The 23,327-nt window shown below is 40.6% G+C and overlaps 1 protein-coding gene across 1 annotated transcript in view; it reads left to right on the top strand.

Moving 5' to 3' along the window:
• The first annotated feature begins 11,013 nt into the window (after window positions 1-11,013).
• The window catches only part of PTPRN2 (protein tyrosine phosphatase receptor type N2), a 624,843-nt gene continuing 612,529 nt past the window's right edge, over window positions 11,014-23,327 (top strand). Inside the window, exon 1 of the mRNA XM_062506519.1 lies at window positions 11,014-11,134. Within this exon, the coding sequence (XP_062362503.1) occupies window positions 11,014-11,134 (121 nt within the window). The remainder of the gene's footprint in view (window positions 11,135-23,327) is intronic.

Below are 23,327 nucleotides of genomic sequence, written 5' to 3'. Positions count from 1 at the left end.
TCTTTGCAGTGTGCAATGGCGTGTGCTTCCTGCCTTTAGGGGTAATTATTAAGCACTTAGATAAACTGCGTTAGCTCAGCTTCCATCTGAATAAAGAATATTGATTTGGCTTTTTTTGTTGTTGTTGCTTCCTACTGTTAACATCCTTACTTACCCACTGCCTGAGCACAAGCTTCTTAGTGAGAAGTTCAGGCTTCGTGCAGACCTTCCTGAAATCTTGCCGTGATTATTAAAAATAGGTTTTTTGCAATTTTATTTTCTCAGAACAGACTCTAAAGGAAAAATGCAGCATCTGTAAGAGCCTACAAATTCAATTAGACCAGTCTAGGACAGTACTTAGAAACAAAAAAAAAAACAAAAACAAAAACCCAAAGTAATTCTACTTCCTGCTCTAGTTCTGGCTATTTAAGGGCAGTGTGACTGTCCTTCATTGAAAGAAAAGCTCCTTTAACTGGATAGGTTCATTTTACTGGTCACACTGCCAAAAATTGTGTCTTTTCTTACACCATCCTCTATGGTGGACACTACTAATACATACGATAAAGAAAAGGCTTTTACTCTCAGCATTTTCTCAGTTTTGCACAAAAAGAAGTTCAGGGGCTTGTTCTGTATTTAAACGTGGTCTTTTATTAAAGGAGACTGTTCTTCCCTCTCATGGGCTGCTCTTGTGGTCTGCAGGACAGTGGTTTTCTTGGTCTGCCCCCCATGATAAGTAAAACACTTGTCTGCCAGTGCCTGAGCTGGTCACTGGGCACAGCAGATGAGTTTGCCTTGTATACAAGAGCTGCTGGGAAATGTTTAATTACCACAAGGACACATACTCAAGAACAGTAGCAGAAATGCCTGAGATGGACACTGCATGGTGCACTCGGTGTCCCAAGAATTTTTAAATGAAAGAAGTAAAAGGTGGGTTTACCAGCTTCCAGATAAGATTTTTTTTTTCCTTTTGTAGGTGTCTCCTATTGTCAGATTTTTAGAAGTTAATGTTATGCTAGGGCTCAAAAAGTATATAAAACCTGCAGTGAAATCTATCTGCGATGAACTTGAGAACTGTTTAATGCAAGAATGAGATCAAGAGATCCGATTTCAGCCTCCTGGTTCCCTGATTTCATCTACACTGGAATTGACAGCAAACTTTGGCTCCTAGGCCATTCATCACAGGTCAGCCAGCCTCTGGGGGATTCTTATCTTCCCAGCTGAGATCACAGAGCCTTAAACCGCCTGAGTAGTACATAGAGATCAGGGAACCTAGCCTGCAGTTTTTAATTTATCAGTGGATCATGATGCATTGATTGAATGCTTAAAAGCAGGCCTGTTTCAGTGTGACCTAATATTAGAAGGCACTCTGTGCTATCTGATGAGAGACTCTCCTGGGCAGTTAAAACGTCTGAACAGGTGTGATGCTTTGGACTCTGGAAATAAACTGACTTTGTGGAACAAAATACATGGAACCATTTTTCCAATTATTTGGTTGGTTGGGGGGTTTGTTTGTTTGTTTGCAATTATGGTGAGAGGGAAGGAAATATTTTTTTTTTTCATAAACCTATTTGTGAAGACCATCTTTGTCCTCTTGGCTCTCAAGCTTCCTGTTGCAGTTCCAGTTTAGGACAGCTCTTCTAGCTCTAATTTTATTCATCTGCTAATGAAAGAAAATGCCAGTTACAAGTTTATTTTTGTCTTGGTATTTTTTCTAATTGTGTTTAATCTAATTCTTGCCAGTAGAATTTTGTGCCTTTGCCATTTTTTCAGCCTTTACCATGATTTTCCTTTTTTCATTGGCAATCTAGGAGATGAAATGATAGAATATTAAGTATCCATCACACACCTCAGAGTAAGAACCTTGTTCATCTATTTTTGTACCTCTTTATCACACACAGTAGAAACTCTGTTTTACAGAGCAGAAGAGTTCATGGGAAATGCCCAGCCTTGGAAGAAGAGTCCCTTGAGAAGCAAAGTAGGTGTTTTAGTTTGGTTTTTGATGCTCCATTGGAGCACTCTGAACTACAACAGGGAGCAACAGGAAGGCTTTTAAAGAAGGGATTCAGAACAGAAAATGAGCACTGTCTTTTCTGTTATTCAGCTTTCAATACTTTCTCCAAAACCCATGACTGTTCTCAACATAATCTTGTACTTGCAGAGACACACAATGTAATTTCAGTGTAGTCCAAACAATGTTCCTCTCCTCAGCTGTCATTACCATGAACTTCGCTTTTTTTTTTCCCTGATCACAGCATACCCTCTACAAGTGACCTTCCTTTAAAAGAAACACATCATAGGCAATGGCCCAAGCAGTCATGTACTCTTATCAGAATGCTTTCAGCAGGACTTTCTAATTTTTTAAACTGGAAATTATGTGCTTACTTTACTTTTTTTTAATTTTTAGCTATTCAAAATAACCCATGTCAATAAGCAGTTATAAAACTGCAGTGAAAAGGATCTGAGCTCAGTTGCTCCTGTTCCGTTCTGAGTTGCTATCAAACATACTCATCAATTCTACTTTTCCTTTACAGTGTACCAGAAGGAAAATATCCTCAAGGATGCTCCAAGCTTATAGACACATAGCAGCTATAGCAAATATTCTAACCTCTGGGCAACCACCAGGCTTGGTTCTGTGTTTTACAGTAAGCAGGACAACGTTTCCTGCATAGAACAAAGAGGATGGGCTTATCCCTAAGGCAGTTACCTTCAGTAACAGGCAGCCAAAGTGAGAGAGAGATGCTGGAGAAAGTAATGGAGAGGAGCACAGTTGACTTTTTGACACTTTGCTGTCCCTCCAGCACAGCAAGGGGCTGAAAAAGGCAAGACTCTGGCATTTTGTGCTTTGTGAAACCAGATCCTCTCTTGTATGTTTTCAGGATGAGAGGAATGGCCTCAAGCTGTGCCAGGTGAGGCTTAGATTAGATATTAGGATCAATTTCTTCACTAAAAGCATGGTCAAGCATTAGAATAGGCTGCCCAGGGAAGGGATGAAATCACCATCCCTATGTGTTCAGAAGATGTGTGGATGTGTCACTTGGGGATATGGTTTTGTGATGAACACAGGGTTGCTGGGTTAACAGTTGGATTCAGTGATCTTGGAGGTCTTTTCCAACCTTAAAGATTCTATGATTCTTTGAAACACATAAATACATGATTTAAGAGTGTTACTAGAGCTGAAAAGTCAAGGACTCAAAAGTCAAGTGATATCACAGTGAAGATGTGCACAGCTTTAATCTCTCCTGTGATTTATGTGTCAAATGACACATCTCCAATCACACTAAGAGAAGTTACTCATTCCACTCAAACTGTTCCCTGTACCTGCTCTCTGGATCGTGCAAACCCCTTGCTGCTGCTGACACAGCAAATGGTCAGTGCTTTTATCCCCCTGTGGTTCAGCACACAGCTCCACACTGAGCCTGCTGTTCATGCCCAGCTCCTTCTGCAGTGGCGTTACTATGGCACTACTCACTGCAGTGCTAGAATTTCAGTGATTCACGTCTCTTTCCAGCTCCCTGGAGGTTTGCTTAGCACCATCTTAAAAATGCAGTGACACCAAGGTAAAAAATTTCCATGGATTTTTTTTCCATGTTTGTCAGACTATAACACTTATTGCCTCAGGGCACCCATCTCCAGCTGTGGTGCTCAGCACTGGAACCAGGTTCCAAGTCAGGTACAGCAAGTGGGGGACACATAATTACTTCAATCAACTACAGGCCAATTCTTTTAGAATGACAAAGTGCAGTAATCTCATTCATCCTTTAATTGAGCACAAGAGGAGTGGATATCCCAGGGGATTAGTTACTCGTTGTAAAATCCATTCACCAAGTATCAAGTTTTTCAGATTAGCAAAGCTGGATGAAAATAGAATTTTTAAACTGTTTTTGAACTCCCTTCCATTAAAAGAACCTAATTAATTTTAAAAATTGTCTCCCTATTGACATTTCAAATCAATTTTAATCAATGGTAACCAAATCTAATTATTCATTGCACACCTAAGGGTTTCAAGATGGTTTTGAAGAACAAGAACCTATTATCAAAAAAACATTACAACTGTCTAATCCTTTCACTTGGACATCCCATCGTGTTGTGCTCAGACAGCAAGTTTATAAGATGTGCTGAGACCTCTAAATGCCCATGAAAACCAGCAGAAATTCAGGTGGTTTTGCTTTGAAATCTGTCTCTGACTACAAAACAGGCAAGTCACAGTTCGGCATGTGTTGAACTGAGGTGACAGTGGGTATTAGCAGGAAATACCCTTCCTTACCTTCCTTAGTCAAAAGGCACCAGCTGTAGAGCACCTCAGCCACCTCTGCCTTGTTCTCACAGACGCCACCCCTCTCCCAGGGAGGCCCAAATTCCCTTTTATGGCTTGACACCAGATATAAAGATGTCAGAATGGCCTCAGAGTTGCACTCATCAGTTACTGTAGCCCTGCCTTGAGACACAGGGGGTCTGTTCTTCACAGCTTCTGGACATCCACACATTATTACTCACTTCACTCCACCTTTGTCTTCTCTTCCAACAACCTCACACCAAATGCAGCTTCAGCAACCTGTTTCATATAGGTATCACCATAAGTGGTATTTGAACAAGTCACCTAGAATTTTAGATGAGTCTTAAATGAATTTGGGTTCAATCCAGACCTGCAAATGCCTACATTAACAGAAGCTGTTCTCTCCAGCATCCCTAGCAAGCCAGCAGGAGAGATTATAGAAATTTTCCTCACACATGCACACCAAAGTGGCTGGTCTGGTACCAAAGCTTCTTACAGCCTTGGAAGTCAGCCCTGAGCACTCATATACAAAGATGTTTAGGTCTTCAGTTAATGTAAGTCACATCTCCTGCTATTCTCCTTGGTAATTTTCTCTAGCTGCATTTCATCTCTTAGGTCTTGAACATTCCACTTCAGGCTCCTTTCCAGAAACACATAAAAACCATTATCATTCAGTTACAGCAAGGGAGTAAAAGACTGGCTGACATCTTAACAGTCATAACTAAAATCAACCTACTGTCTTCCTTTTTTTTTTTTTTTCCTTTTTAAACTTCATCAGTTGTGCACTTGCAAGAGTTCTCCAGGATTTTTCCTCCTGGCTCTGTATTGAGCTCCTGTTCCTCAGTGATGCTGAAATACCTAGAGTAAAACTTTTACTATGCACCAGGGCAAAGACATTTTCTAATACAATTTTGGCAACAAGAAAAAAATCTTTAAAATAACTGAGAACAGCCAGACATCATTCTTAGATATAACAGAATTGCTATGATATTCATAAAGTTAATCATACCACTATGTCCCATCAAGCAGTCTGATATCTTCTAGACCCTGCAAATATTTATTTTCATGCTAAACTGTATTCAGTATGAATTAATTTAAATTTTTCTAAGGCTCTTTCTAGTTTTATAGACATTAAATAAAAAATACTAAAAATCGGTAATTTGTTTACCGAGGTAATTACCTTTCTGAAAGGTAAAATCCTTTCAAGTACTTTTAGTTACACTGTGAATTATTCAACAATTGAAAAAGACCACAATCACTGCTCATATGACCTTGGACTGTATGTTTTCACACCAGTTAAAGACTTTTTTCCCTTTAGGAACTTTCTATTCCTTTGTCCTAAAACTTTGTTCCCGAATTCAGAAAACAACTACTGAAGTGAAATTTGAGTATTTGTACTGCTATCAAGAGAGTGGTATGACTTTGGGTCTCAGTAATCCAGGCTTCTGTAGAGCTTCTCATGCTTTAAGCACTCTTATTGTCTCAGGCACTGCATGGCTTTTTAGACTTATTGTTTATAACTACTGTAAAGTCCTTTCTTCTTAATTGCTTTAAAATATTAGCTGTTTAATTTATACATTTAAAAAAATGTGTACATGGAATAAGTTATACATTTTCTCATACCGAAAGGATCAAATACACAAAGCTATATAACCACATCTGTACTTTTTCAACATACATGAGTAAAAGGAGCTACTGGTTAAGTGCATAGTACAAAATTTCTATTAAAGTTTCTTGATAGTTTTTAATACCAAGGGCCATTACAGCCTCTGCAATACAGTTGCAATACCCACCCCACCCTCCACATAATCTGAATATAAATCTTGTGACTTTAAACTTTCCATCAACAACAGTAAATTAATGTAACTAAAATATGCCAGGATATGAACGTGTGAACAGTTCTGCAGTCAGTGAGTGTCTCTGCAAGACCACCCCGAAGAGTATCCACTGCCAGAGCAGAGTTTATGACTGCTCACACCAACAACCTGCAAGGTGACAATTGGTGCTGCTCCTCTTGTAACCATGACACCCCAAGATGTGGCTCTAGAGATGGTTTTTGTGGCCTCATTTTCCGGTCTTATGAAAGAAGTCCTCAAATCACACACAAGGTGCAGGAAGCTCACTGCTGCTCAAGCAGTTCTTTCTGCCCTCAGGAAGGTGTGGTGAAGGTTACACGTGTGTCAGAGCCTCCAAAATCTCCCTCAGTGTCTGTAGATATATCTACAGGCTTCGAATATTTTACCTATATCCTCTCAAGCCAGAACATGGAAATAATAAAACAGTATAAACTCTGTCTTTTCTGGGCACAGATATAGCACAAGCCTCTCTCTCTCTCTCTCACTCTCTTCTTTCACCCTTAACCCCCCAATACATCTTAAAGCTCTGCCAAGATATCTAGGTTACTGAATCTGAGATAAACTGCCCGATAGGTATTGTTCCCTGTGGACTTTGGGCCCATTAGCAGGACAAATTATCTGAAATTAATGTGCTCAGAAGTCTTGATTTGGGGAGGGGGGAGTGGAGGGGACAGGGCCATGAGAAGAAGAAGGAAAAAGAAGAAGGTAATTTTAATGCTTGTTTTTTTCTCTAAGGGCTTGTTTGTCTGTGCAGGTAGAGTGTATTTAGCATAGCTGGAACTGACCTTTTGTTCAGACTCTTCTTTATACTTGGATAAACTGACAAATAGCTCTGTGATCCTTAGATGAAACATGCATTTCTATCCAGTAAAAATATACAATTTCTACAATCACACAGGTGTACCTATGCTTATAAATATAATTCCCATTCGTAATTAAAAATCAGACCTGCAAAGGCCTTCAAACATGACCTCAGTAACTAAGTAGACAGTAAAACTGATGCTACCTTTGTGTTGTAAGTTCTAATACTTAGCCTCTAACTATCCTGTATTTTTTAAATTTTGTTTACAATATTTTATTTATATCACAATTATTTACAAATTGATAATTAAGAGTATTTTCCCTTTGTGTGTCTTTATGCCTAACTTATTCTCTGGCGATGTTCTCCTTTAACTGAATCCTGTTTCTTTTTTGCACCCAATCAATGTCTGGTTTGTGTAATTTTGGCACTTTTTGTTCTTACATCTCTAAAAAATTCTACCATCAACTCAATTTCCAGCTGATTAATTCACTGCTCCTAGTATTTCGTTCTAAACAGTAATAAATCAACAAAATAAATCTGTAACGATCTTCTTGCCTCTCCCATGCTAAACTGCTACCTACAAGGTCTCTTCTAGCAGGGCCATTTGCTTCTAATATAATCTTGAATGGCCTAGTGAAATTGAGAGAGGCTGACCTAAATATCCAGTGGTTAGTTCATGTCTTTGAATCAACCAGAGCAAAAATTTGAACCTTTAAAATACCAGGCCACACAGGTGTTCTGGCTGCTGAGCTAATTACCCACCCTGGGATCATCTCTGGCCCCTTCTGGATCTTTTTTTCTAGCCCTTACTAGTGTTTTTTTATTAAAACATGTACATTTCTCAGGGAAAAAAAAAAAAAAAACAAAACCTTAGTCAGACAACACAGCATTTTCAAACAGAAAAATGTTCCCTTGAAAAACTCCTGTTCAGCTGTGGTTGCCATGGATAAGGATGTAAATCTCACATGCATAAAATCATATAGATTATCCAGCTCTCCTTTTACTTTGCCTAGCATGTTTTTCACATCAAAATGGGCATCATAAAAAGACTTAGCTCCAGCAATTAAGGACGTGCTAAACCTCAACGTGTTATTCACAGGGCTGAATTTTTCAGTTCTTTAATTTCCAATGTCATTCTTTCATGAAGCCTCACACTCACCTCCATACACATTAGCAAGGGAGAGCTGATATTCTACCCCCTCAGCCATCATTTAATATCTTTACAATCCCTTACCAACAACAATATCTTTAGAATCCTTTTACCAATCCCCACAACATCCCCAACTTCAGGAATGGAGTAATTTCCCTAGTCTTTCTAGAAATTTTCACAAATGACTTGCACACTTTAGAATTTCTTTATCCACGGTTCAGAAACTTACTGAAAATATGATAAGAAAAACCACAATCAAAACAACCTCACAAGGTTGGTAGACATAAACATGGATGCTTAATTTATTATATGAACTATTGAAAACCTTGGCACTGATAATTGTCTTGATAAAATGACTGTGAATCAGCAAGGAAGCTGCATGTGACATGCTATTTACACTGATACTGTCTTTCACCTAATTTGCACACAGACTCAAGCCTTGCAGTTTTTACACTTCATTAACAAAATTCATTATACCTAATACCCATTACTTCAATTTGTCTGCTCCTGGGGATTTAAGACAGATCTGTGTATCTTTGTTAGGTGAAGCCTACTACAAAACTGTAAAATGCAGCCAGGCAGGGAATGCCTTGCACTTTCCAGTCCTGAGACTTGCTACTTGAGTTATCTCCAAATGCCTAATTCACCTACTGATTGACTCTTTACTCTTTCCTTGACACCCTACTTCTGTCTTTACTGAACTTGTATATTCAAGGATTTCTTCCTGTCCTTGATGAATGCCCTTTCTTGTCCCAATTTTTCACATTGCTTCAAATGCCTTTGAACAAATGTCATTATTTTGCTAATCCTCTGCACGGAATGGCTATGAGAATTTTAATTTCCTTTCAAAATCTGCATAGTATTTGATCATAAATTCACAGGAGCTATGAAAATCATCCTTGCAGAGCTGCACTGATTCCCAGTAATATCAGTGCTATTTTGTATTTTGACGTACAACTTGTTCTCTCGCTGTGTCTGCCATTTGCTGCTTTCTTACCTTCAGTTGTTTTGCAGTTCTCTGCTAATTCTGATGACCTTTTTCCTTGTTCCCACTACTAGCTTTTTAAAGCCAGATGGTTTGCATAACCCATGAGAATATACTAATTTATGTTTCAGCACTTTCATTTCTCATCTTGTCCTTTCAACAGAATGCTTTTCCCTCCTTTTTTGTTTTTCCCCTTTCAGTGCTCAGATTTCTCTCAGTGTCATCAAAATTGATTTTTCTGAGGTAAAGAGACCTTCTGGCTTAGTGAAACCACTCTCCTGCAAGACATAAACAGTCATATAACAGACCTCAAGAGCAGAAATGTTCAAAAAGACCATCCAGCATCAATACAATTTTTTGAAATTTCTGTTTTCTGAATCAAGTATTGCTCATTTTTACATCTGAGCCACCAAGCTTAACCACAAAGGAAAGGAAGTGACTTTGCATTAGTTCTAGGAGCAATGACTTTTTTTTTTCCAGCACAAAGGTTCATGCTTTTCCCACAGAACAAAACTGAGAGGATGAGAGTTGTCTGCAGCTGTCTGTAAGTGCCCCTTGTTCTCCCCATAAGCTCGCACCCTTGCCCCAGGTCTTGGAAGTGAGCAAGGAAGAAGTTCTCTGCTCTTCCAGGGTTAGTCTGTTCTGTGGATTTCTGTTACTTGCTTTTCTGCTCCATGGCAAAGCTACTTCATGTACAACAATTGTACAACAATTTTTACTCTTTAAATACCTCAAGTGTGTCTCAGTCAGAGATGAAGCATGTCAGGTATAGCTAGAGCTGCTTACCTGAAGTATGAAGAAGGTCATGGGAATCTGAAACTTCAGGGAGGAATAAAGTAGATCTTTAGGTGACAGAGGGGGATGGGACCAACATCACTTGACGTGGCATGGAGCTGGCTGTCCAGGCCACAGGACACATCCTCCTGTATAGAGACATGGCACCTGTGCTGTGTCACCCTGGAGGCTGTGACTGCTGCGTTAAAGGCTGAGTATTGCCGCAGTTAATCTGTGAGAAAAAGCACAGCCTGTGAACCAGGAGGGACTCAATGAGCTTGAGACTCCTGATCCCTCCTGGCAACCTGGACTGATGCTCCCACTTGAGTGATTTGGGGACAGGAGGGGGAAGATGAACATGTCACACATGTGGATGTCTCCTAGGCAAACTCACAGAGGTGTTTACCTGAAGGCTCATTAAGTCCTGTGGAACAGCCAGTAATTTTCTGTGGAGAAAGCATTGGTTCACAAACAGCTGGTGAGGAGGCCACAGAGAGGATCCACTCAGCTGCCACATGTTTCAGGACAAAACTTTGGTTTCACAGAATTCCAGAATTTTTAGGGTTGGAAGGGACATCAGGAGATCAGCTTATCCAACCTCTCTGCCAAAGCAGGTTCACCTGGAGCAGGTAACACAGGAACATGTCCCGGAGGGAGGAGACTCCATGACCTCCGTGAGCAGCCTGTTCCAGTGCTCTGGCACCCTCAACGTAAAGTTCTCCCTCTTGTTGAGGTGAAACTTCTTGTGTTTCAGTTTGTGGCCATTGGCCCTGTACGGCTCCATTGTTTCCCCGTACAGGTGTGTGAAACGAGCACATTAACTCCCTTCCCATGCCCAGCCATCTCCACGGGGGCTGCCGGCGGAGGCGGGCAGGATCCCGGCCTCTGCCAGGGCCGCTGAGGGTCAGGGCCCCGGGGGAGCCCCAGCGCTGCCCTCGCCGTGAGGAGCCGCTCCCCCGCGCTCCCGGCGGGCCGGGCAGGGCGGGGCGGGCGGCGGGGAGCGCTCCCCCTCACGGCTGCCGGGCGGGCCGGGGCGGGGCCGGGGGCGGGCGGCGCTGGTCGCTGTCCTGGGTGTTGAATCTGCTGCGGCTGCCGGAGCCGGGGAGCGACCGCGGGAGGCACAGTGCGGGCGGGCGGCATGGAGTGAGGGCTGGCGGCGGCGGGCAGGGGAGCGGGACATGCGATGGGCCAGGCATGATGGACGCGCTCGGCTCCGTCCTCCCGCTGCTGCTGCTGCTGCTGCTGCCGCAGGTGCTCGCCGCCGCCCCGCGCATCCAGCCGCCCTCCGCGGGAGCCGCCGCCGAGGCGCGGATCGGTGAGTGGGGCTCGGGGCGGGGGACTCGGGGCTGGCGGGGAGCGCTGCTGCTCGGGAGCTTCCCCGCAGGCTGCTCGGCCGGGGCCCGGCGGCCGCGCCCGCACGGCGGACGCTGAGGGACCCGTCCTTCTCCACCGGCTCTGGAGCAGCGGCGCCGTCCTCCGCTCCCTCACCGCCGGCTCCGGATAAGCGGCCCCGTCCCCCCCCGGTGCCTCAGCACCGCCTCCCGCTGCCCGTCCCCGTCCCCCGGCGTTTCACGACCCGCTGCCGGCCCCTCGCACCTCCTGCCCCCGCTCCGTCCTCAGCCCCTGCCCCAGCGGCGTGTCCCGGCTCGGGGGACACCTCAGCGGGGCCGCTCTCACCCGCTGTCCCCGCATGCTGAAAACTTCCGCCAGGGCTCGCGAGTCCCCTAAAATCGAGGTGCGCCAGTGGCGAGTCCCCGAAAATGCTTCCAGCCTCTACAGATTTAACGCTTCTCCCGGTTTGTTGGATTCAGCCCACTGAACTGCCCTTATATTTGAAGGAGACAGGAAATCTCCGGGCCACAATCCCACAGCTGCAGCCTGTGGTGGAGTCCCCCCCTCCAACTCATGGAGGTGGAAGTCAGCACGGGCTCCGAAGGCTCTTTCAGAGCTGTCAGAAAGCCCCCAGTGCTGCCCAGTGCGGACCATTACACAGCTGCTTTCTGTTGAGACATTCTCGACCGAGAATTCTAACCTTCATTTAGAAGGTACCATCTGCACTAGACATCCCCACCTGCCAAGTGACCCACACCGGCACGAAGGAAGCCTGGAAACAAAGTCTGTGTTTCAAATCGATGCAATTCTCCTGTGACACCCTGCCTGGCAGTCCTTTCCTTGCACTGAGATACTCAGCAATGTATGCTCACCTGAATTGTCTATTAATGTTAATATCTATTAATAGAGTCAGTCTCATTTCACTTACAGCATCTTCCCAAAGCTCACTTTAAGTCAAGAAGGTCATGACTAGGAGGATTTTGTATTTTTCCCCATTGTAATATCTACCTAGGGTGGCTATGGAGATCAGAGTGAAAGCTAAACAAACTATCCATAAGAAATCTTTTTCTAAGAAAAAAAAATAAATTCCTTTATGAAACAAATGAAACCTTCCAGAGAAATATTGCTGCAATTTTCCTCATGGACGTTCTGTTTATTAAGAAGGAATTAAAATCAGCTGACCATGTTTTTAATGAGACTTCAGTCAAGTGGCAATAAAAATGAGCTATTATGCTTGCTATAGTGAAGGTAGTGATGCAAGGTTTTAAGGAGAAATGGTTTGGACTGGATTTATCCATCCCTCCCCTCTCCTGGTTGCTATAGATATGGACTGTTTCTTCTAATCTGCTGAAGAGAAAGCTTGCATAAAAATATTGCAAATAATAGCTGTAATTTTTTTTTACCTTTAATAATGCAATAGATTGCACTGTGCTTTTGAAGTAGCCAGATTTTGATTCTCTCTCCCTAAACAAAAACTGCAAATCAGTTTGGGTCACAGAGTATTTTTTCGGTTTGTTGTAGCTGAAACACAACACCAGTGTGTGTGTTTATTATTTCCCTCCAGCTTCCCTGTGCTCCTGCCTCGGCAAGGATCCCTGCCTGCCAGTTCAGGCTGTCCTTGTGTGGAAGGGGCTGGGGGAAGAGCAGCCTTGATTTTACACAGTCAATCCACTGGTCTGGAAGTACAGTTTGGAGGCATTTCAACGACAGCAAAACAAGCTGAGCCTTCCTACTTCTTGCTGGGATAGGGACCTTACTGATACCTCATGGATCTCTGTGAAACATGGGAAGGGACTGATTGTGTTTGACAAGATGCAGGAAAATGTTTGCATTGCTCCAAGTGAAACAGTTTCAGCTGTCTCTTCCATTAAGAGTTCCTCTATTTCTTTTACTGACCAGTGTTTCAATGATCTCATTGATCTTGAGTTCAAACTATTTATTCTTGTAGATTTTGTTCAATTTTGGGGTACAATTTTTCAACACAGTCAGGAGACATAATTGCACAAGGTATACAAGTTTTTTTGATTATTTGTGGTTATATGTGAAAGATACTAATTTGGTTTCTTCTTGTGCACGGTCCCATCTTCTTTAGATGAAAATTGAAGACCAATAGATGCATTATGAGACCTCTTGAATGTGTGCTGAGAACTGCCTTAATAGCAAAGTAATTATAGAAGAGTATTTTTAGGGTTTTTTTTTTCCCCCCATTATTTCAGGAACTCTTCCTAAAAGTTGTTTCAGAAGCAGAAGTTCATGACCTTTTCCATTTCATGGGATGGATTAATCAAATTTCATTCCTTCCCTCTTTATTATGGTAAACTTTTGTCTGCACTTTCCAGTATAATGAGCATCTTTAAATGTTGACTTTTTTTTTGTTTTCAACATAATTACAAAGTTATTTAAGAAATTAGGTTTAAAGTTGGCATTAACTGAGATACAAGATTTCAACTTCTGCTTCTTCTGCCTCTGTAATTCATGAAACTCTGTGGGGAGGTGTTTTGTTGAGGTGCAATAACCAACAGAAGCACATATTCTTGCATTTCTTGACATTTACCTTTCATTATTCATCATTCTATGATGATTTATAGTAGCATTTTAAATGGGAATAAATAAGTAAAGCACAGTCTTTTCCCTCTCTCTTTTTCTTGCCTAAGTCTAGGCTGGGAGAGAGATTCTTATCTTTACCACAGAAAAAAATCAACTGAGTACATAGTAGTGTTCATTAGTCTTTAATGAAACACTGGGTCTGGAAGCTTAATATTCTAAAGAAATCTTTATTCATTTATGAGACACAGTTCATTTAAGATTATGAAACTTCTTTTTAAGTGTTTTACAAAGTAATCATGTGTGGAAAATTACATCCTGATCATGTTTGCTCAATTCTGAAGGTTTGGGTTATTCCATTCTTGTGTTGATAGTTGTAACACTAAGTGCCTTCAATAAGAACTGCACCTCCAACTACTGAAATATTTTCATTGTATAGCTTTTTAAGTCGACTAATTGATTCAGAAATCTGCAGCAGTACTTTATTTTCATTTTAGTGAAATGGGCTGGGTGAGATAGAGAACTCGATAACAAAGTAAGCTGTGAACATTCTTAATTATGTTCTTTCATTAGTATTACAACACCAGTACTTCCTAGCAGAAGTTGTCCTCATATGTTTCAGAAAAGAGTAAATGTGCTTGCTGCAGTGCCTTCACATTGACCTCTAATGTGTAAAATGATGCTTATAACCTTCAGTGAACATAATTTTGCAATATAATTTGATCTTTTGTGCTGTGTGCAATCCCATTTTTCAGTATGCATTTTCCTCTTAAATAAGTACATTGATATGCTGTGGAAATTTCCAGAAACATGTTTTCCATGCTCATAACATAAATTTTTAAAACTGTGTAAAAGTTCCTTCAGAGTTGTAGTGAAGTAATCGCAGGCAGAACTTTTGTCTTTCAAATGAGTATGAATTTAGTTTTTAACTTGCTAACAAAAAGACAAGTCATATTTCATCTTATAAATATGAAATATACTCCTAAACCTTTATCTGTGAGTTCCTGATGCATACAGTGAGCAAAGACAGTGTCTTACATTTCTCTGGGATTTAAATGTAATTGAGGATAGAAACTTTTCTCAAAGCCTTAAAAAATGTTGCATGTTAAATTTAGCACTTTCACAAAGTACTGTGTGCATATTTAACTACTGGAAAAAATATTTTAGCGGTGGGTTGGGAGTTCCAAGTGGCTAAAGTTGATCAGAATGAAGAAACTGCAAGAGCAGGGACTTCAGTTGCTGTTGGTGAAAAGCATTTCTCTGGTGTTGATTCTTAAATTGCAAGAGAGTGAAATAAAGAGCAGGACAGTGAAAAAATTATTTATTTAGATTTTTTGCATTTCATTCAGTGTGTCAAACACTATCCAAAGGAGGCAGTGCCAGAGAGCTTTTGTCTATGGATGTTTCATGGGGAATAGTAAGGAAGTGTATCTTGGTTTAGTTCTTGTTGGATGGATGTTACCTTAACAAAACTACCATAGCTGTTGTTCTCAGCCATCATTGTTAACTGCTTTTAAGATCCATGAGGACAGAAGTTTTGCTTCTTGCAGCAATTGAGCTGAAGCTCACTGAAGTCAGTATCAACCTTCCCATTGACTTCAGTAGCATTTGGACCAAAGTTCTGGTTTGAGGCTTGTAGCAGACTGGCTGAGAGAGTAGGAGAATTAGAGTGTTACCATCTGTTCAGTAAAAAAAAAAAAAAAAATTGCCTGACTTTCCAGTTGCATTAATTTGGAACTTCTCATAGTCACACCAGTTTTTTAATATCATCTTTATTTGATGTAATTATTGATGGTGGAGTGTAATTTATGGTATAATATTAGAAAATAAAAATAACAGTGAAATAATTTAATTAAGACAAGGTGTGAGCTCAGAATGTGAAGGAGTCAGTGTAGGAAGCTGGATTCTTCCTGCATCAAAAATATTTTTTTGCATATCCTAGAAATGTTCCGTAAATTATCAGTTATGTTAAAAAGCAGCTGTAAGGTAGATTGATATCAAGGCATATGTATCTGCCAGTTCCACTGAATCACAGGTAAGAACATGGATTAATATTATTGGCATCATGCCATCACTGTTCTACAGTAGCTTTTTTACTATAACTTGTTTGTGTTCAAAGTTGCAAGTGCACAGGAAGTGAATTATTTCTCTCTCAGTCAAAGGAAGCAGTTGCAGGGTGCTCTTAAGGTTGTTCATAGCATGGGATTTCTCGGGAGTTTCTTTGTGTTCTTGTCTTACTGGCTAAGAGAAAACAGAGAAGTTTTTGGCAAGCTAAATTTATCTCTGCTTCCTACCTGAGTGTGTCCCAGCACTTCTAAACTTCACCACCCCACACCATGATGTCAGGCAGCCTGCTGAGAGGGAATTGCTTTCCTCCTGGTGGTTAGAACCCGGAACATTTGGGCAGTTCCTCTAGAACAGCCCAGGGCGGGTCGTGTTGACACACTGCTAACAGACAGGCAGTGGCCTGTGTACTTTGTGACTGTGAGCAGTGTGGGTTTTAGGCAGCATTGTGGTGAGACTGCCATGGAGAGGAAAGTGCAGCTGCAATCCCCGGGGGTGCTGAGCTCATAGAGAAGCAGGAGCTGAGGTCCCCTGTGTCAGTCAGATTTCCACTGCCTGGGAAGAGAGCATTAGAACATGAGCTCAGATGTAGGTGGTTGCCATCATTCGTATGTCTCCAAATCCACAAGAAGACTTGTCCAAGTCAGAAGGCAGTGTATATCCAGCTGCCTGAGAATTATACATATACTGGTCTCATCACACTGACAGTGTACCCTAAAATTCAGCTAAAATCTCTGCAGTTATTCATACAAACTCTGTGTATCTACTGTCTTGCTAAAACTGGCATTGGTGTTTACAGGTAGATTTTTGAGGAAATTCAGTAACCGGAGGAAAGATTGATTTGGATTTTGTCATAGTTTTGGCAGAGGATGGAAAGTCTCCAAGAGGCAAAGTTCACTGCTAGCCTCCATTGCAGGATTGCTGATCTGGTTGTGTATTTGGTTGGGCTCAGCATGGTCACAATTAATCTAGGAAGGCAGTGAGTAATATTGTTGTTGGTCAAACAGTTTTATATTTGCAAATGAGGAGTAAGCAGGTGAAGATGCAGATGAAGAAAGGAAGCAAGCAGAAGAGAAGCCAAGGAACAGAGAGGCATGTTGGAATGTGGAAGTTTAAAGGAAGGAATGAGAAATTAAATTGTTAGAATAGAAGATAAGAAAGAGAGATTAGTGAGTTATATATGGTCTGCAAAGTTGTAAATTTAAGATTAAATGGAGTTACTTTTTCCCTTGGAAGAAACAGTCAATTGCAGCAATAAACCTGAGATGTTCAGTGTATCAGTTTGAGGCATGAGAAAATGAAGGAAGGTGACTAGAAGGATAAGGGATTTGCAAAATAAAACTATTAACTCATTCTTTCAGGCCAACACTCTGGCAAAGAAAAAAAAAAAAAGGGGTCAAGAAATGCATGTACACTATGAGAACCTGCTCTGGGAATAGAAAGGATTTGTTTCTCTTAATGTAAGGGCTGGGAATCATCTAACTAATGTAATTAATTGAGCTAATCACTCTAGGCTCCTTTTAACCTATTTCTAGTTTATACATTTCAATTAATTTTACCCAACTGTACATATATAACACAGGGCAGATAAATGTCTCCCTGGGTGTAGCTATTGCTTTCCACTTAGTATTATCTTAATATGTTTCCCAGGCTAGGGCAAGAATCTGTAAATATCTACATGGTAGGTACTGCACTTCAGCTCTTCAAAAATCAAATGCTCAGGTTAAACTTGGGGAGAGCTAAACATACTTGGAGAGTGATTCACCTGTCCTTCCCCACTAGGTGAGACTGATGAAGTAGCTTAAACTCAAGTCAGGTTGCCTGAGGATCACCAGCTACTTTTCTTCAAGACCTTTCTGAGATCTATAGGTCTTGCCAGTGAGCTGTTCAGGGAAGCAGGTTTGTCACATAAGGTACAGAACTGAGGTGGTTGATGGATATTTGTAATACTTGAGAGAAATTTCTCAGAGAAAATCAGCCTCTGGTAATTGCAAACAAGTGAAGGCGACCCCCAAATGAGACAGAGGAGAAATGGGCAAAACAGAATGAGCAAGCAAAGGGAAAAAAAGCAGGTAAATGTACATGCAGGAGGTCTGCAGGCAAGACAGAAAAAGGCAGGGGAGTCTGGTATTGGAGAGCTGAAGGAAGGGGACCATGGAGACATGAGTTTTGGACAGTCAAGTGAAAGCATGAAGGGAAGGGATGTCAGTGTGTACATACATTAAGAACCTTTCTCCTGTGAGTTTTAGGACCTTTATTTGTGGTGGCAGGGCTCTATATCTACCTCAACCATTCAACAGTGTCAATACATTATTGCATTCCCAGTAAGAGTTTGCCATTCAGAACAGCTGTACACATCCAACAGTTAGGGAGTATTATTTCTGAAAAGATTAGAGGAACTAAACTTTATAGATTTTAATCCTTTTGAGAAGGAATTTCTTGAAATGTAGCTTAGTAAATTACTGCATCTTACTGTGGCTTTCACCCCCTATAGTTTGTTTCAGCAAATGGTACCTAAATAACAAACATAGTTTGTTGATACACAGTCTCTGGACAGAGAGTTAGTGCTTACAATGCCTACCTATTTTGCTTCCAAGTAACACATTGGTTAAGCAAGCTGTTTTTACATGTGAAATGAGTAACTAGAAGTTTTATGGGAAGTACAGCTGGTTGTAGTGGGTGGAAGGTCTCTTCCAGTCACAGCTTAGCAGCATTCAGCGACGGTTACATAAGCTTGAAGTCACAGCCAGCAAGCACAAGGTAATGTGCAGAGATAGAGGTGCCTCCCAAAATGTCCCACACTTCCAGATGTCCTCATAGAAAACAATGCAGTGGGGACCAAACACACACTATGTATTGCAATGAACTTACCAAGTTCAACAAAGCTCAGGAAATATCCAGATACATGTAGCCCACCCCCCACCCCAACCTTTTTACTCCCTCTTCCTCAATTAATCTTTGATCTGTCAAGTTTGAACATCAACATGTTCTACAAAGTACTTTATGAAAATCAGTCGTGGATGCTGAATGAGGTGTTTTGAATTTCTGGTGCACAGAAGTTGTGTGCTCACATTATTCTGCAGGAGATAATTACCTGTCTGTTGTTGCCCTAAAGGAGGTAAAGCTATTATAATCTCTTCTCTTCTTACTATTCTGCTGTGCACCAAGAGCAGAAGTTGTCTTTTCTCTACAGCTTTTTTAGCTGGTTGATACAATTCAGTTAAACTCGGAGCAATTGCTTCAGGCAACAACTTTACTTCACCTGGAAGGTTCTGCCTCATCTTCAGGCTGAGGAAGAGTTTTTGTGTTGAGCAATTGTCTGTGTTTTTTTCAACTACTACCAGCCTGCAGCTTTGCAGTACTGCATAGAATGGCAGTAACATTTTATGCTGTTCCTGACAGTGACTGTTGATCTTGCTTTTCTAAAGGGTATTGATTTGGATGAAATTAAAGGAAAAAAAAAAAAAGGACCTAAGCCACAGCCTTGCTCACAAGCAGTGAAACCAGTATTGGTTTACCAGTTGGTATTAGTGCTGGTGTCCATGATGTGGGCAACAGGGAGATGGATACGATTTTGAGGATAAGAGGATGCCACTATTTCTCTTAAGGTCTCAAAGGCATGTAAACTTGACTTGTGTCTGTGGAAAAGATAGTCTCCTATTAACATGGCCTCTCTTACAGAGTAGATTTATAAGTCAGACATTACATTGTATTTGCTCGTTAGTGCTGAATTAAAAAAACAGCATCAAAGATTATAAGCCTTGATTAAGGTGGATAAATCACCACCAAATAATGTGAATGTCTATTCTATTCTTCTGAAGAATGTACACATTATTGTTTATTTATCTTGGGAAAATGGTTTGTTATGCTTTTAATTTGTAGTGTGGAATACTTTATATATAAAATACTTATGTTTCAGCTTTATTTGATATCTGATGTGATAGATGTTAACTGTCAAATACTTTTAGTGAGCAATTATGCATGAAATCTTCCTTCCTGTTCTAGATTTCAGCAAAACTCAGTAGTCTTAGTATGTAGTCAGTCAATGCCTTACTCAAACTAGCAAAATCTTCCACCAAGCCTCTTCTGAGACCTGGCCACACTTCCCAGTCCAGCTTCTCAGCTAAGCATTGGCTCTTATCTTCATGGCATCAATCTGTGGATTATGCAACTGCTTCCATTTGTGGGAGATGGCTGTACTCACTGGTGACTATCCAATTCTTACTTTAATGTCCTAAAGGAAGAAAAAAGGGAAAAGGGAAAGGGAAATTTGGGAATTAGTCATCTGTCATGACTGTTTGGAGATAGCTGAATATTAATGAAAACAAGGTTCCAAGCTAAATATCATCAAGCTTTTAGGTAGGTCACCTTGGAGGTAGTGATATAATTGACAGACATAACTCCACCCCAAATATTTTTCAGGCCAGAGTATCATTAAATTTTGATTTTTGCTAGGTCTATATTTAAGAAGTATCTGTTTGGCTGTGTTTGTTTTGTTTTGCTCCTTTGTTTTTTTGTTTTTTTTTCTCAGCTTGAAAACCGGGGTCAGGTTCTGCAAACTACTCTTACCTCAAGTTTAAAGTTGTTAAAATATTGTTGTTAGTACTACCTATCTGGAAATTTATTTTAGTTAACTAGGTCAGCTCATAATTACAGTTTACCAACATATGTTAGATGCAGGGTACAAATTCCAAGGACAAAAAGCAGCTATAAAGATTGTATATTCAGAACAAATGTGACTAGAATGAAAACTGAAATTTTGAAGGAAAACCCAAAGTTAACTGATGATATCTGGTGAATTTCCATCGTAAGAGCTGCAGAAAAATAAAACAATTATGTTCTTTGGAAGCAATCACTCACAGTTTCAGACAATATAAAATTTATAATGCTATAATCAAGTGGCATTTGAAAAGCAGAATGGGAAGGTTGTTTTAGTACTACATGTGCTGGGTTTTATGCTGCCCAACAAAGATCTAGGGATGAGGATGGGTTATTTTCTGTCCATTTGCTTTTGTTTCTCTGAGTAACACCTGCTCTAATGAGTTTGTAATCAGAAAGTAAATAACTGAGCAGGGAGGAGGAAATGGACACAACACACAGGCTTGGGAATAAACAGCTGTCAAATGGCTGCTGCTTCAGAAAGTGAAATACACAGCTTTGATGGAGGATCTGATCCAGCTTGAATGAAGGAACTGATCACACCCAGTTGTCAAACTTTCCTAATTGAAGAATTACTTGAGAGAAATTTAGAATAATGTGTTATCCTCTTCCGATTATGGAACTATTTTCACAGTTTAGCAGGTAGGGAAGAGCTCTGAAAGGATCAGCTACCCACGGGTGGGGTGGCTACACAGGTTGTGAAATGAGAGTAGTTGTGCTTTTTCTCTTAACTTGCAGTTTAGGGAGGCTCATGCCAGAGAGACTAAATGAAATAGTAGTGCATTAAAAGGGGGTGAGCTTCACCTAAGTCTGCATGAAACTGCCAGAATCTGAATTTAGGTTACATATGTTTGGCCACCTAACACTTTTGTCATTCAGTATCTTTCTTTTTGTCCTTTTGGAATTAGAGTAGTATCAACTTGCTTTCAGATGAAAGTTCATCCCTGCACAAGGAGACTCTGCTGTCAAGAGAGGTGTATAAAATACAACCTTTAATGAGGAGCTTCACCAGTCTTCCTCAATTTTTTTCCATGTTTGGTGTAAATTAGAGGGGTTGCAGGTTCAGTTGCTTTTGATGCCACTGGTATTAGTCCAGGGTTCCTGGATTTAAGGGGATTTAAGACACCAAAGATTTAGGCTGGGCTTGCCTGATTTTATAGAGTATGATTAGCCCTATTTAAAACAAAGCATTACCAAATAAATATTTGAAAATTTTCTTTCTAGTCAGTTTTCTATTGTCTGTGTTTCAATCTGGAAGATAGACTTGGCTCAGGAGTTAAATTTTCCTTCTGTTTGACAGAGATACTCTGCTTAATTCTTCTCAGTGTGGGCAGTTCTTCTTGCCAGATGATGGGCTTTGGTGGTTTGATGGAGTTCCATTTTACAACCCTGATCCCGTAGAATGGGGTGTGTTCCCTTATGTGGGAATGTCAGTCTGGGAAACAGAGGACAGTGTTCTGCTGGCCACACCTAAGTCACTTCCCAAGCTTAGACAATGTTCATGTTCAAATGACAAGCAAGTATCCCACTCTATGCAGAGTTCAGTAAAACAACTGTGGTACCAAAGAACATTGCAGAGGAAGATCGTATAACATTCCATAACCTGTAATCTTTACCAACTGTCAGAGTAAAGTAATTATCAAAATGCTTGATTACATTTCTCAGAGACAGATTATTTTTGCTTGAGTCTCATTCCCCAAAATGCATATTGACTTTACTTGAAGAACCTACCTTTCTGCTGTGGTTTCTCTTGGGAGAAGGCTCATTCATACTTGGCATTTCTCCCCACCTTGCAGCCCTTCAGCTCCTCTCAGCTGTGCTAGCAGAACTCTGTTTGACCAGCTTCGTCATTGCTGTGGAACTTTTCGAAAGCCCTTCCCAGTTGTACAAAAGTCAACTAAACACCAATTTGAGGGGAAAAAAAACCCACAAACCCTCCCCCCTCAAAACCCAAAAACAAAACCAAACCAAAGAAAGAATCCCCTGAACCATTTACACACTGCCAATGCAACTCTTCCTGAATACACATTATTAAGCTGGGAGTCAGAGTACTCTCATATTATCTGTTATGTTGGAGTCAGTATGCAACAGCTCTTTTTTTGGTCTTTGTAAGTAAAAGTTGAACTGCCAGCTCTGTTGGAAATAGATTAATTTCAGTAGTTTCTTACCACTTCTTCATTCCACAGTATTTTGCATTATATTTATTAATAATATATTTTTTTCATGTTGAATAAAAATATGTTTCTCATGTTTCATTTGTGAAAAATGTGTCAGGTATTATGATGATATTTTTTTCACTTCATAAATCAAAGGAGAGTTATTTCTGTAATATTTTATAGCCTGAAAGCTGTGATTACATCTGTCTGTTTAATTTTGGTACTGATTACCAATGCAAAGAGTTAAGCATGTGCCCACCTATAAGTAAATAATGTTGTCACTTAGTAAATGTGAGTGTTCACCCCTTATGCTTTCAGCATGGAAAAATATAGGTCACAGCAGTTTTGATTATTCTTTGAATTTTTGTAGGATCTGGACCTTTACTTCACTCATTTAGTTGGTAATTGAGCAATTTGATGACATCAAAATTTTACACACTTGAAAAACTTGTAATTCAAACTTCTTAGTGCTGTCACTTGTGTGCATGTTCAAGGTTACTCAAATAATTCAATGCATTCCAAGTAAGATAGTTAGAGATACAGGGTTTCTAAAATGAGACTAGATAGAAGTTCCTAAAATTGCCTTGAATCTGCTGTTTGGAGTGCCTTGTGCAACAAAAATACTTTGTGTATTTCACTTGCTTTTTAAAATTTGATACGGCACAAATCTAGATGAGATAGAAGGTGTGGTTTTCATCTCCAATGAGTAGGTGTCTGCTGACATCTGGGAAGACAGTAAAATCTGCAATTGGG

The sequence above is a fragment of the Cinclus cinclus genome, chromosome 1, assembly GCF_963662255.1.
Source record: "Cinclus cinclus chromosome 1, bCinCin1.1, whole genome shotgun sequence".
Lineage (NCBI taxonomy): Eukaryota > Metazoa > Chordata > Aves > Passeriformes > Cinclidae > Cinclus > Cinclus cinclus.
This window is presented reverse-complemented; position numbering and strand designations above follow the sequence as displayed.